The following is an 11,954-nucleotide window of genomic DNA, read 5'->3' as shown; positions in this document are numbered from 1 at the left end:
CACAGTTGACCATAGCGTAAGGTTTCCATTTGTAATATCTATCACGCAATTGAGATAATCTCTTACTCTACAGAGAAAACGCTAAGGAGATCACTATATATTTGGATTCAACACAATGTTTGAACTTCAATTCATCTGTAAGATAGATATTGCAAAAGGATACGTTGTTATTAGTCTATTGAGATGGGCAGTTTCATGCTATACAAACTTTGCTTAGGCGTCCTGTTTGTACCTGGGCATTCAACTTGTTTCATCCTGAGTTATTAACTGTGTACAATGGGTGATTTCTGAAACGAAACGAAAAGTTATGAACGTTCTATGGACTTCTTGATCGGTGTCATAGAAGAATAGAGAGTCTACATTTTCCAGGCTGGCGAAGCGATGAGTTGGGTGAAAAGCAAGTTAGATGCTCTTTTAGTCACAGTAGCAGTTCCTAACCGGCCCTGTATAATATCTACAACACGACCTCAAAATTGGCGCAATAAATAGATCTTGGTTAATACTATTCAGATAACGGTGTTTTTGAATTTTTGCTAAGGTGTATTCGCGTGATTGTATCGTGTAAGCATACGTAGTATCGTATATTAAAACAGGAAAAATATACTGTCGTAGGTTAGGGAACATTTTGGGCTAAAAGGGCTAAATAAATTTTAACACGACACCAACGCGATAAAAATATCGGATCTCAGTATTCCGATTGATTCTTACCTGCGCCTTATACAATAGGACCGAAGTCAAGATCCTAAGTTTTACGAAATCTATATCAACCGCATGTAATTCATATTTTCACTAAAACCTAGTCGTTGCCTTTAGCCAGGCTTAGAAAATGTATAGCTCAATTTTCGGTATTTGTTTTTTCCAGAAGTAGCTAAACGTTTATCATTTTTAATTTTCCTCGCAAAGTGAAAAATGGTTGCGATCTGTATGTTGTAATGGCGGACGGGTTATTAAAGTTAAGAAGAACTGCAAAGTTGATGCATGTTTTGGGTTATGGGTTAGAATAATCGCATTTCGTAATCCTTGTCGGATTTATCAATATAAGTGTTCTTTTTTGCTTAATTTTTGCCCTTTTTTTCTGATTTTTTTCCAGTTCAGAACTGCTTTATTCCTTCAGAAGTATTTGTTTGCTAAATCTCTGTTAATGATTAAAGAAAACCCGTATTTTATGTGTAGAAAATGATATAGATCGCTTATTTTTCGATGATCAAAATGTTGATTAATTTAATCTGTATTTCCTTACACCTTTTTCGTGAAACAAGTAAAATATAACACACTTTCGATGATTATTGTTAATGCTCTATAAAGCGTCCGCCGTGCATTTGGTAAACCAGAGACTTTTTTGAAGTTAACTTGTTTGGCACCATGAGAACTTAGGTTGGTGCTACATAGTTCGAAGGCATTTTGGTAATCCTATTTGCAGGGTTGTTTTAAAGAGGATAAGCCCTTTGCAATCCCGTATCACATCGATCTTCCGCCAGAACACGTTAGCTACCTAGCTCACACACAATAACATTTGGGAAAGTCGTAACTTCCTGTTGGTATCCATAGATCTGGAAAGGAACCGGACACGATTACAGGTATAAGTTAAATGTTTTGAAAATTCACATATTGTGTTTTTATTTTCCAGTGGTCTATTTAATTCATTTAACGAAATATTCTGCATGTTAAGTACGTACAGTACGTAAATACACAGATAACCTGCTCTTTACGCCCTTTGCAGCGCTTCGAGCAGTAAAACTCCTAAAGTGTTGGTTGCCCACGTCACTTAATTTATGGCATGTATTGTAGCTGACGTGACTGTGGAACCATCATGTATCCTAAGGCTATAGATAAAGGCTATTTCAGCATTGTTCCTCAATTTTTGTATGTTCTGAATATATTGGTTCGACGAAATCTCTATCTGCCTCTTTATTCTAATGTTTTCACCGAGTTCTAGGGAAATGTTATAAATAATTTGTAGTACACGAGCTTCAACCTCATGGCCTTCCTCATGACCTCATAGAGCTGCTCCAACAGAAAACAACCCGAATATCAACACTATCTTGCTAAGGTTGCAAATCTCGCTTCGGTCCAGATCGATTCCCAAGGTTATTGTTATTTATTGGTCACTCAATTTTTGCGTAAGGCATCTAAAGGTAATGAAGGAATCAATACTGTTATTGACATATTGATGAGAACGTTCTTTTTCCACTTTCACGTTTGCAGGAGAGCACCGGTTAAACGACTTCGAAGCGATTCCTAGCCCCAGCCCTATTTACTATACGATAGAGCCATATGCCAATAAAGTTTAATAATAAATACTCAGAAACTAAAGAAGAGGACCTTGTATTATAGATTGCCTAGAATTTGTAACGAATCATTTTATCACTTTTAATTACTTTGATAATTTCGTACACAATTCGGCCGTTGCTGTAGTTACCAATAGAATGATGATGATCGTTTACGGATACCTAAGAACCACTTGGACGATATATGCCATAATTGTTACCCATTGGTTCTATTTATCATGATCACTACAAACCATTGCAACCATCGGCATGGTTCTCCATGGAATATCTATTTTATTACAGAAAATCTTACCGCGTAACACGATGTTGTGTTTTCAATTATTTCCGCACTGCATGTTCGGTTTGTCTTCTTAGGTTGGCCTTTTCGGGACGCGGACACGAACGCTTGACAAAGATGACCTATTTCAGCATTATGGGTACCTCATGCAGCCTGCTATAAATCTATTATTAGTTAAGGATAAGATCTATTTATGCGCGCTGACATTATAATAATCATATAGTGTTTACGGAAAGACGGAAATAGGCTTTCTTTAGCACCAACTTCCATAAGAAATATATGCACGAATACTAACGTATTTCGCCTCCTATCAAGGCTTTTTAGGGTTTTCTACTAAAAGACTCGCTGATGTAAGTCTTCTATTCTAACCGAATTCTTCTCGTTTAACGTTAGCTTACGGACTTTGTTGGTACCGAGCCGACCTGCGTGGGTGTCTTAGACCATTATTTAAACTGGGAGTTCCACATGTATCTGTTTCAGTGTTGAGTGAACATAAATACTACGGTGTCGAACGTCTGGGTTTTACGATTGAAAAAAAAACCCAAGTGTTTCACAAACGAAACGTCTAGTTCATTGCAAATCGAATTATGACGTCCTGCATTGCGAATCGTTGCTTATCATGTAAAAAAAATAGTGGCAGAAGATTTGCAGTCTCTTGGGTGTTTGAGGTCGTAGAGACAGTATTGGAATAAAGGGCCTAAAATCGGCATGTAGTTATTTGCCAACCAATAGTCTAGACGCTTCGATTATTATTCCCTATAGGTCCTATGATAGATGTGGGCATTAATTAGTTTGGTAATTAAATAAAGCAATTTCGCTGCATGTAATGACAATACACCGTTAAACACAGGCGATTTACCAAAAGGCTCAGTAGTTTTCAATTCAATAACAATTCGCTATACGTCTACCACTGAAGGGTGTGCACATCACGACTACGCGGTACAAACTTTAATAGAAATGTACAGAGTTGGACGCACATTGCCAAGATATTCAATCTACGAACGATGCGATGAGTAGAAAACGTGAACTGACTGTCGTTGTCAGTATCAACGATTCCGGCGTTCGAGCAACCGGCGTCATACGGTATGTAGGTCCGATAAACACTATCGGCCCTATGGACTAGCCAACATATCTTTAAGATTCGTCGTAAGTACTTCCCTAGAGTAAGTGTACACTGTACCTTCCGAGGGTTCGAGACTTTCCACAGCGGTAATTTACTAAGATAATCCCAAAGACAGAATATCTCTACGTACGATGTCTCGTTAAGTTAAGCCAGTTTTAGCTTGGTAGAGCAAGAGATTTAACTGTTGTGAGTGTCAGCAATTTGAATACTACCAAACGCCCTTTCAGCTCAGTTGACGGGTAGGCTGTAAGGACGCGTATTAAGGAAATGTCTGGTGTTCAACGAGATTTCCTTGAGCGTGCCCTATCTAACGGTTTCCAAAGGTTGGGCCGATCTCTGGCTAGAAATCCAGGTAAGTGACCCTAAAGATATTAAGGTTAGAAATAATACCCCAAAAAAAAGGTGGGTTCTTTGGCCCCGTTTTAGGCGGTTTAAATTCTTTCAGTGTAAAGTTCGCTCTTATGATCTATTGAGAAACATGGCTTTCCGGTTAATACACACACACACACACATAGTGAAATATAACAACGACAGATGATTTTTCTCGTTAACTTCATGTCAATGACCCTCAAACTTGAGCTTTCTGTTTGTCGAACATCTAGTAAGCAGTCAAGACACTTGTTAGTAAAATGTGGCAGGAGGAAAATGACCAGAAGTTATTATAATAAGATTAATAATAACAAAACTATTCTCTCTCATAAAAAACATATTTCTACATATATCCTTTTTTGATTGGACCCTTCGTTTTTGTGACAGACATCGAGCATATACCTGGTTGCTTTCGAGGAAAACTTTTCTAAATGCGAAAATTTTTATGTGAAACCTCAATTGAAAAATGTAGTGCGAGCCTACGCTAGCTACAAGATCGCATCGCCGAAATGTCACTATACGTTTTACCTTTCTCCATTATACGTTTACTAGTATTTTCAGAAAACAGGCCAAAGCTCTATCAAAAGTCAATTTAAAAAATTGGGTGAACGTGAAGATTATGCCGCAGTGGAATTTTAAGAGCTTAGTCTTAAAGAGGCACGCCAATTTTTGAAACTAAAGTGCATGTTGTGTTGATCCCAATGGACCGTTACCCTTGTAGCGCTGTACATTTCCACCTCGTTTGCCATTTCGTTGGGGCTGTTCAGCTTCGTCCTTCTTCCGCTGGTGCCTTACGAACCACTGCAAAGGCTTGTTCCTCCGTTGAAGTACTTGGATGACCCCGAATTCTTGTTCGCACCTGTGCACTCACGAGCATACGAAGAAGCTCGTATTATCGCTGCGTCGTTCCCGACAAATACATCTTTGAATTTCGACGTTGGAAGGTAATATTATTGTTCTCTGGGATGGCAGACAATTCATTAACTGGCTCACCACTTGGCACATTGGACTTGGTAAAATGAATTATTTAAAAAAACAATATGAGGGTATGTTATTTATAAATAGGAAGTGTAATGAAAATGTGTTCTAGGGATGATAAAGGCTTTACTTCTGTTATGTTATTCATAATAGTAATGATTCATTTGACGACCAAGCCCCAATCGACGGCTTCAAAACGGTTAACATCTTGACCGATTTCCAGGGCGACGCGACACGAGGCATTTGCTCGAGTGATAATTGAGGCAAAAAATCGCTCTGTACTTACCGGCGAAGTGTGGAAAGATGTTTTACAACTTGACAGGTATTTATTAGTAATCGAAGAATCCTACTATTTAACAGTCATGTATATGTGCGCTGATACCTAGTGGATTCACGCCTAGTCCCGTATTTCAGCTTAAAAATAATGATCTGTCATTACACGAACATCACCTGGGCCTTTTCCTGTACCACATTTGTTACTGATCATATTTATAGATTAATTCGCGCTTTGAGCATCAATACCGCCGACACCTCTTCGATAGGACGACATCGTCGAACTTACTCCGAACTGTGTGCGCGAGATAATGGGCGTTGCTTCGTAAACGACTTCCTAGTGCCATTAACGAAAATGATGCCCATGCTAGAATTTGGACCGCTAACACTCGACTATCCGCTCCACGTTATCACGAGAAAAAATGGCCGAAGCTTCGTAAGTTGATCGAAAAATTGAATCGGCGATAGTTACATCGATTCCGTTCGGTAATACTTGCTTTACAGCACAGCGATTAACTAGCGTACGTACGGCAGCGTCCGCTGAATCAGGTGGGAACTTATCTGCAGTCAAAGCGTACGTGTATCTGTGTAACAGATTGAGAAAGTTCGAACGACCTGGAACAGCCTATAGCCGGTCGATTTTTCCTCAACAGATTTTTGTGCTAAGCTTGAGCTCTCGTTTGGGGTGGAAAAGTGACACAACAGACATTTCCAATTTCATTTAAATAAAAAAACCAAGTTAATTAATTTATATTATATTATTTATTTTTGACGGTATGCCATGTTTTAGTATATACCTACGGGCGTTTTTTTTGGCGGTGCGAATCTTTCCGAGGACGGAAGCAGTCTACGTTCAGCACAGGCACTCACACTAGTCTACTATCTAGAAGCAGAATCTGATGCTAGCAAGTTCAGGTGAGGAGCTCCTTTACTGAATGGTCCACTCATACCTACATTGGTTAGGTACGCCTTCATTCAACCCTTCTAGTGATGGCCAACATAATTCGTCATTACAGAGCGCGCCAGTGGGAATCTGCCTTCGTTGATCTGCTCAGCGAGATGCGTCTACCCAACGTACGAACGTATTTCTTCACCTCACGAAGTCTCGCCGCAGAGCTAGAGCGGAACATGCTCTCGGTAGCGCCCTTGCTCCCTATAACAATTGTTCTTATGCTGGTCAGTGCATCTCTTGCAATAAGAAATCTGTAAATATATGTGTTATATACAGCTCGAAATGCCCTTAGCAGAACTCTTATTTTTCGGTGGTCAACATGGAATAAATAGGTGTATCGATCATCCTTAGTAGTACAAAGTTTTAAGGTGCAGTGTTGACTTATGAAACACACTCGCTAATCGTTAATGACCTTCTTAATACAGGGAATCAGTATGCATTCTAGTGACTTTGGATTCCTGCTAAAATTGCAGGCGTTCACAATGGTATCTTGCTCAATGACAGGTGGCTGTGAATGGTATATGGCCAAACCATGGGTTGGATTTTTTTCCTGCGTCACCGTCCTCTTATCTGTTGGGGCTGCAACTGGTTGTATGGCCTTGGCAGGGGTTCCACTTATTGGAATAGATCTCGCTGCGCCCTTTTTAATGCTCGGTAATCTTAGTCTACAGTATATCCGTGGAGATGATTTTCATGGAAACAAATCGATCTGAATCGAACTAGATTACTAGCAGCAATTCACAGGGAACAATATACACATAGTGACACTTGTGAACAGCATCAGGCAAATAATTAATACATTTTGATATAGAAATAATTCTCTTAGAGATTGTGTGTACGCTAGAAGTGGCGACTTTTTGTCTTTTTTGAGAACATATGCATATGGGTGTGTGTGTGTGTGTATGTACAAACCTAATTTCCTAGGTATCGGTTTGGATGACACTTTTGTAATGCTATCGGCCTGGAAGCATACGAAACCTTCTTTAAGCGTACCGGACCGTACTGCGCAAATGTTTGGTGAAGCCGGTGTATCCATTACGATTACATCGATCACCAACGTCATCTCATTTGTCATCGGAGCGTACAGGTGAGTGTTGGTCGCAAACGTACTTCTCGTCCATTAACTTCGAATTACTTAAGTTAACCAGAGAAATGATGTAGATAACTGTCGTTTTCAATTCATAGTTCTAATAATAAGTACAACTAAGGATCCCTCTTGATCCCTGTCTCTGCTTATATCCGCTTTTAGAACAAACATCCCAGACTAAAAAAAAAAGAGAACTGTTTTAGTCCTATTTATCTTGCAAACTGAGAAGCACCCTCAACGAAAATAATAAAATAGAACTAAATAAAAATAGAATAGAACTACTTATGGCGAATAACTTGCAAACTGAATAATTGCGTCCTCGAGGAAAGTTACGCTACTTAGTAGAATGCCAGTGATCCGCCTTACCGCCGTTTAAAACGGGAGTAAGACGGGTCGTTTTTTGGAATGATAACAGTATTGTTATTATTATAATATCTACCTAATTTGGTTTATCTACATTTCACTGGGGATGTGTTTTGCAGTCCTTTCCCATCGGTGTACATGTTCTGCGTGTACACGGCTGTCTGTGCAGCGTGTACCTATCTCCTACAACTTTTGTTACTAGGCGCGCTGATTGCAGTGTTCGGCTATTGTGAATCTTTTCGCCTGCACGGTTTATTCTTGTATCGGCTACCGGAAGATACGAAAAGAAATAAAAAATTAGGGGTTTGTTTTTAGACGTTCAACTTGCCTTTTCAACAATCTTCCTATAGATCGCTATATCATGTTCAGCACCGTAGTTGTGTTTGAGTTCCTGCAACTTGCTGTCAAGCCTCTCTCGTTAAGTTAGACAAACAATATAATAGTTATTTTAAAGTATTCTCAAACGTGGTTCTGCTAAATATGAACAATAATTATCATACGGAATACTACGTGTTTCGCAGTTCTAATAGGACCGATAACAGATTGCAAGCTCGTTTAGCTATAAGCGACAAATAGATCTTCCTGTATTCAGCGAAAGCTGTATTTATGGCGGACAGTAGACTACTCAAACCATTTTTGCCAAACTAAATATGCCTCGTCAGGTTCCTTCTTGCAATCATAAACACAAACGATCAATGACGACTGAAAAAACGAATAACATTGTTTAATATCTATTCATCCCTCACCTTATGGACACAGATCACCGGCAGCCGCAATAGCACTAGTAGCAGCACAAGCGATAAGCAATATAGCAGTCAATTGCTAATTAAACAAGATAATTACTGTATCTTCCGCGATCGTGTCGCACCATTTCTGTCTCGTCGTCCAGTGAAACGTTTCGTTGTGGTACTTTTCTTATCCTACGCGTTCGTCGCTGCCTACGGATGCTCGCAACTTAAAGAGGGTCTGGACAGAGCTCGGTAAATGGAGAACTTGGAAGCGTCTATCTATACCTACATACATACATATACTTCATCTAACATATGATCACTTTCTACTTAGATTCGATGGTCACATTGTGCCTTGCTTATAATAATTGAGTAGTATAACGATGCAGATCCCACTGGCCACAGATAAGCGTCATGCTGCATAACATCTGAACTCATAACTGCGTTACTCAGTGTTTGGTCGGTCATGCTTCTGCAACTCTAGCAGATTAAGTCAACAAATCTAATTTCGGCTCGTTCTTGCAGGCTCACGTTAGATGATTCATATGCGAAGGATTTCTTTATCGCGGACGATAAGTATTTCAAAAGTTACCCCTACCGCGTCCAGGTGTGTCTGCAGTAAGCTCCTGAACTTTTCTTTGAAGCCCAATGCTATTGCTGAATGAAAATGGCATCAAGCCGTATAAGAGTACTTGACCTGCATTTTCCATCTATGCTAATATATCTCTTATATGCAGTGGTAAAGATTAGTAGTCCTCACAGCGTGATTCTGTAGATATCGAAGTTCGATGACAATTTATTTTCTCTCAATATAAAAACCTCCTGCGACATATCTAAATTTGTTTCGTAATTTGAATGTCGAAGGTCGTGTTTAACCGGCCACTGAACTATACGTTAGCTGAGGTCGCAGAATTAGCCCCAGTTATCGAGGACTTCGAGTCATCGTCCTACGTGCGTAATCGTGCCCTAACGGAGTGCTGGTTCCGGGAAAGCGCCAATACCACGAGGCTTCGAGAGTACCTTGGAGTTCTTTCCCGCCGCGCCAAACTCGGCAGTCTAGCAGATTACCTCGCGTAAGTTTAACAACGATTAAACCAGAATGCCAACTAATGATATAGAGGGTATACGTGATATTCGGAATAGCGAGGGATTTTTGTTATCTAAAGGGCTGGTAGTTTGTAGCGACCGGTATATGGGAACTGGTGCCAACAGTGAGAAAAAAAACAGACGCTACTAATTTCTATCAAGAAAAAGACATTTCTTTGTACTATGTTAATTATTATTTAATGGGTAAATTGTCTTAATCAACCGATAGTCCTGGAAACGGTCCAAGCTCTAGGTCATCATAAAACTGAGTTTCAAATATCGATTCGTTTGCAAATATGATCAACCAGCTAAAAACAAAGATATGTATCATTAATATGCCCAATCAAGACGCTAGTGACCTTCTATGTCCAATATACTATAAATTACATCTGTTCTGTGTGGTTTTGTTTCAGCAGTCCCGGAATCTCTATCATTCGAAAGGATGTCCGCTGGAAGAATCAGAGCATAGTTTCATCTAGGTAAACTGCAATATTCCTTGTCTAATGCTTATGGTATTTTGCATCTGTTTCACCGAAATCTATTTTTTGTCCAGCGCAATCAAAGGCCGTATCACTGGAAAAAAAAACACGCCATTAAGCGGTAGATAGAAAGCGAAATTTGAGCAAAAAGTCAACGAATACATAAAACAGTAAAGCCGGTTTCATTTCAGTGAAATTGTCAGCCGTGTATATGACGATTCGCGTTTATCTGTTTGCACTCATAATATCATTCTGCAAAAGGTGTTCCTGTTTCCACCGAGTCACCGACGATTTTCAGCTTGACTAGGAAATAGCAAAGTGGTTTTTTTACCACTCTCTCAATAGTTCTTTTTTTTCAATGAGCCTCCTTACGAACCGTTATCGCCTAGAAAAATTAAGCAGCTATATACTCTTTGTGTGTGGCGCAGGTGTATGCTTCAGGCTCGAGATGTTCGTAGCAGCAACGATGAGGCTGCTATGATGATGGAGCTTCGAGAGATTGCCGATCGTCACTCGGCTTTCAACGTTACCGTGTTCCATCCACTGTTCGTATTCTTCGATCAGTTCCTTCTAGTCCGCTCGACTACTGCCCAATCCGTAGTAGTCGCTACCCTCGTCATGATCCTGGTCACAGTTTTACTCTTGCCGTCGGGCTGGGCGGTTGCATGGATGGCACTTACAATCGCTTCGATCGAGCTCGGTGTTCTCGGCTTCATGACTCTGTGGGGCGTCAACCTCGACTCGATTTCGATGATCAATCTGATTATGTGTATCGGCTTTTCTGTTGACTATTCAGCGCATATAGCACATGCGTTTCTTACCGGACGCGCTCCAACTCCTGAGGGGCGTGTTGCTGAAACGTTGTCAGCGCTGGGCGTACCAGTCGTCCAGGGTGCCTTGTCAACCCTGCTCGGTATCATCATTCTGGCCGCTGCACCGTCCTATATCTTTCTCACCTTTTTTAAGACAGTCTTCCTGGTTATTGTGCTCGGAGCGCTACACGCACTTATATTTTTACCGGTTTTCCTATCGGCAACGTTCAAGCAAAAGAAGGAAATTATTGAGAATAACGTCGTCTAGAAGGTCGAGTCCCAATAGTCGAGCCAATTTGCCGTATCGCAAATAGACGGATGCTTCCGTAATTTTCTTTCTAAATGTTCAATTCAAACAAAAACCATTTAGAATCGTTCAAAGATTTGGAAAATGTTGGATCCTTCCGAAGTTTTCCACCAGAGTCCTTTTTAGACGGCAGTTGTTAAATCATCTTCTTTCAAATGCTCTACACATCGCAAATTTAGAGATTCGTCTGATTAAAATTCAATATTGAGAGATTCTAACAACTGCAAAATCTCTCTTATCATCAAACGTGGAACCAATAAGGTAAAAAAATTCAATAGCTTACTTGTATATAGAAAAAAATGTCTAGAGTGGACAATAGATTAAGTTTGTTCCACTAAATAAATGTTTTGTCGTAGGTTCTAGTTGATGAGTTCTATAAACGTAGAGCATTGCTCATTTATAAACATTCTTCTCTTATTGAATGATGTTGCAGTACGAGCACTGCAATTCTTCGGCGAACAGTTGTATATATCCGCATGTTTATCCTGACACACGCGTATTGCGCTGAAACCTGTATCATAGAAATGATTTTGTAATTAAAATATTCCTCATCATAAATGAAAATCAAGAAGTAATTGCAGTACTAAATAAATACTCGTCAACATGTCTGTGTCTTAAGTAATCCTCTTATGTAATGGAACGCAATTATGTAACTGCTCCATAATAGTTTGAAATATTGTCGACATACTTTGGAAGACATATTGTTATAATCTGCATCCGTGCTACGATTCCCCTATCTTCTAATCCTCCATGTTTTATACATACTCCTTGGGTTTTGATACGGTTTTCAATTCGGTTCGTACTTTTGCTCATGGACACAGTCACTCATATC

At 39.8% G+C, this 11,954-nt stretch overlaps 1 protein-coding gene and 1 long non-coding RNA gene across 7 annotated transcripts; one reads left to right on the top strand and one right to left on the bottom strand.

Moving 5' to 3' along the window:
* Positions 1-599: 599 nt before the first annotated feature.
* LOC111253433 (uncharacterized) lies at positions 600-3,661 on the bottom strand. Of its 3 annotated transcripts, none has more exons than XR_002674652.2 (3): positions 3,543-3,661; positions 2,581-2,718; positions 600-1,550 (listed from the first exon to the last, which is right to left on the bottom strand). It is a non-coding gene; the product is annotated as an uncharacterized LOC111253433 (long non-coding RNA). The 3 variants fall into 3 exon arrangements; XR_002674653.2 differs by having other exon boundaries at positions 2,581-2,721; positions 3,543-3,636; XR_015329587.1 differs by lacking the exon at positions 3,543-3,661 and adding an exon at positions 3,425-3,529 and having other exon boundaries at positions 2,581-2,721.
* Positions 3,554-11,726, top strand: LOC111253432 (patched domain-containing protein 3-like). 4 transcript variants are annotated; one of them, XM_086991979.1, is made up of 15 exons: positions 3,554-3,648; positions 3,916-4,040; positions 4,779-5,001; positions 5,259-5,357; positions 5,531-5,744; positions 6,099-6,223; positions 6,325-6,484; positions 6,734-6,914; positions 7,185-7,347; positions 7,830-8,013; positions 8,470-8,690; positions 8,964-9,045; positions 9,303-9,511; positions 9,938-10,003; positions 10,432-11,726. In XM_086991979.1, exons 2-15 carry the CDS (start codon positions 3,956-3,958, stop codon positions 11,081-11,083), a joined length of 2,664 nt encoding a protein of 887 aa, XP_086848105.1. In that variant the 5' UTR covers positions 3,554-3,648; positions 3,916-3,955; the 3' UTR covers positions 11,084-11,726. The 4 variants fall into 4 exon arrangements, with proteins under 4 accessions (XP_086848105.1, XP_022668534.1, XP_086848104.1 ...); XM_022812799.2 differs by having other exon boundaries at positions 3,598-3,711; positions 9,941-10,003; XM_086991978.1 differs by having other exon boundaries at positions 3,602-3,711.
* Positions 11,727-11,954: the final 228 nt, after the last annotated feature.

The sequence above is a fragment of the Varroa destructor genome, unplaced genomic scaffold, assembly GCF_002443255.2.
Source record: "Varroa destructor unplaced genomic scaffold, Vdes_3.0 BEIS01000006.1, whole genome shotgun sequence".
Taxonomy (NCBI): Eukaryota; Metazoa; Arthropoda; class Arachnida; order Mesostigmata; family Varroidae; genus Varroa; species Varroa destructor.
This window is presented reverse-complemented; position numbering and strand designations above follow the sequence as displayed.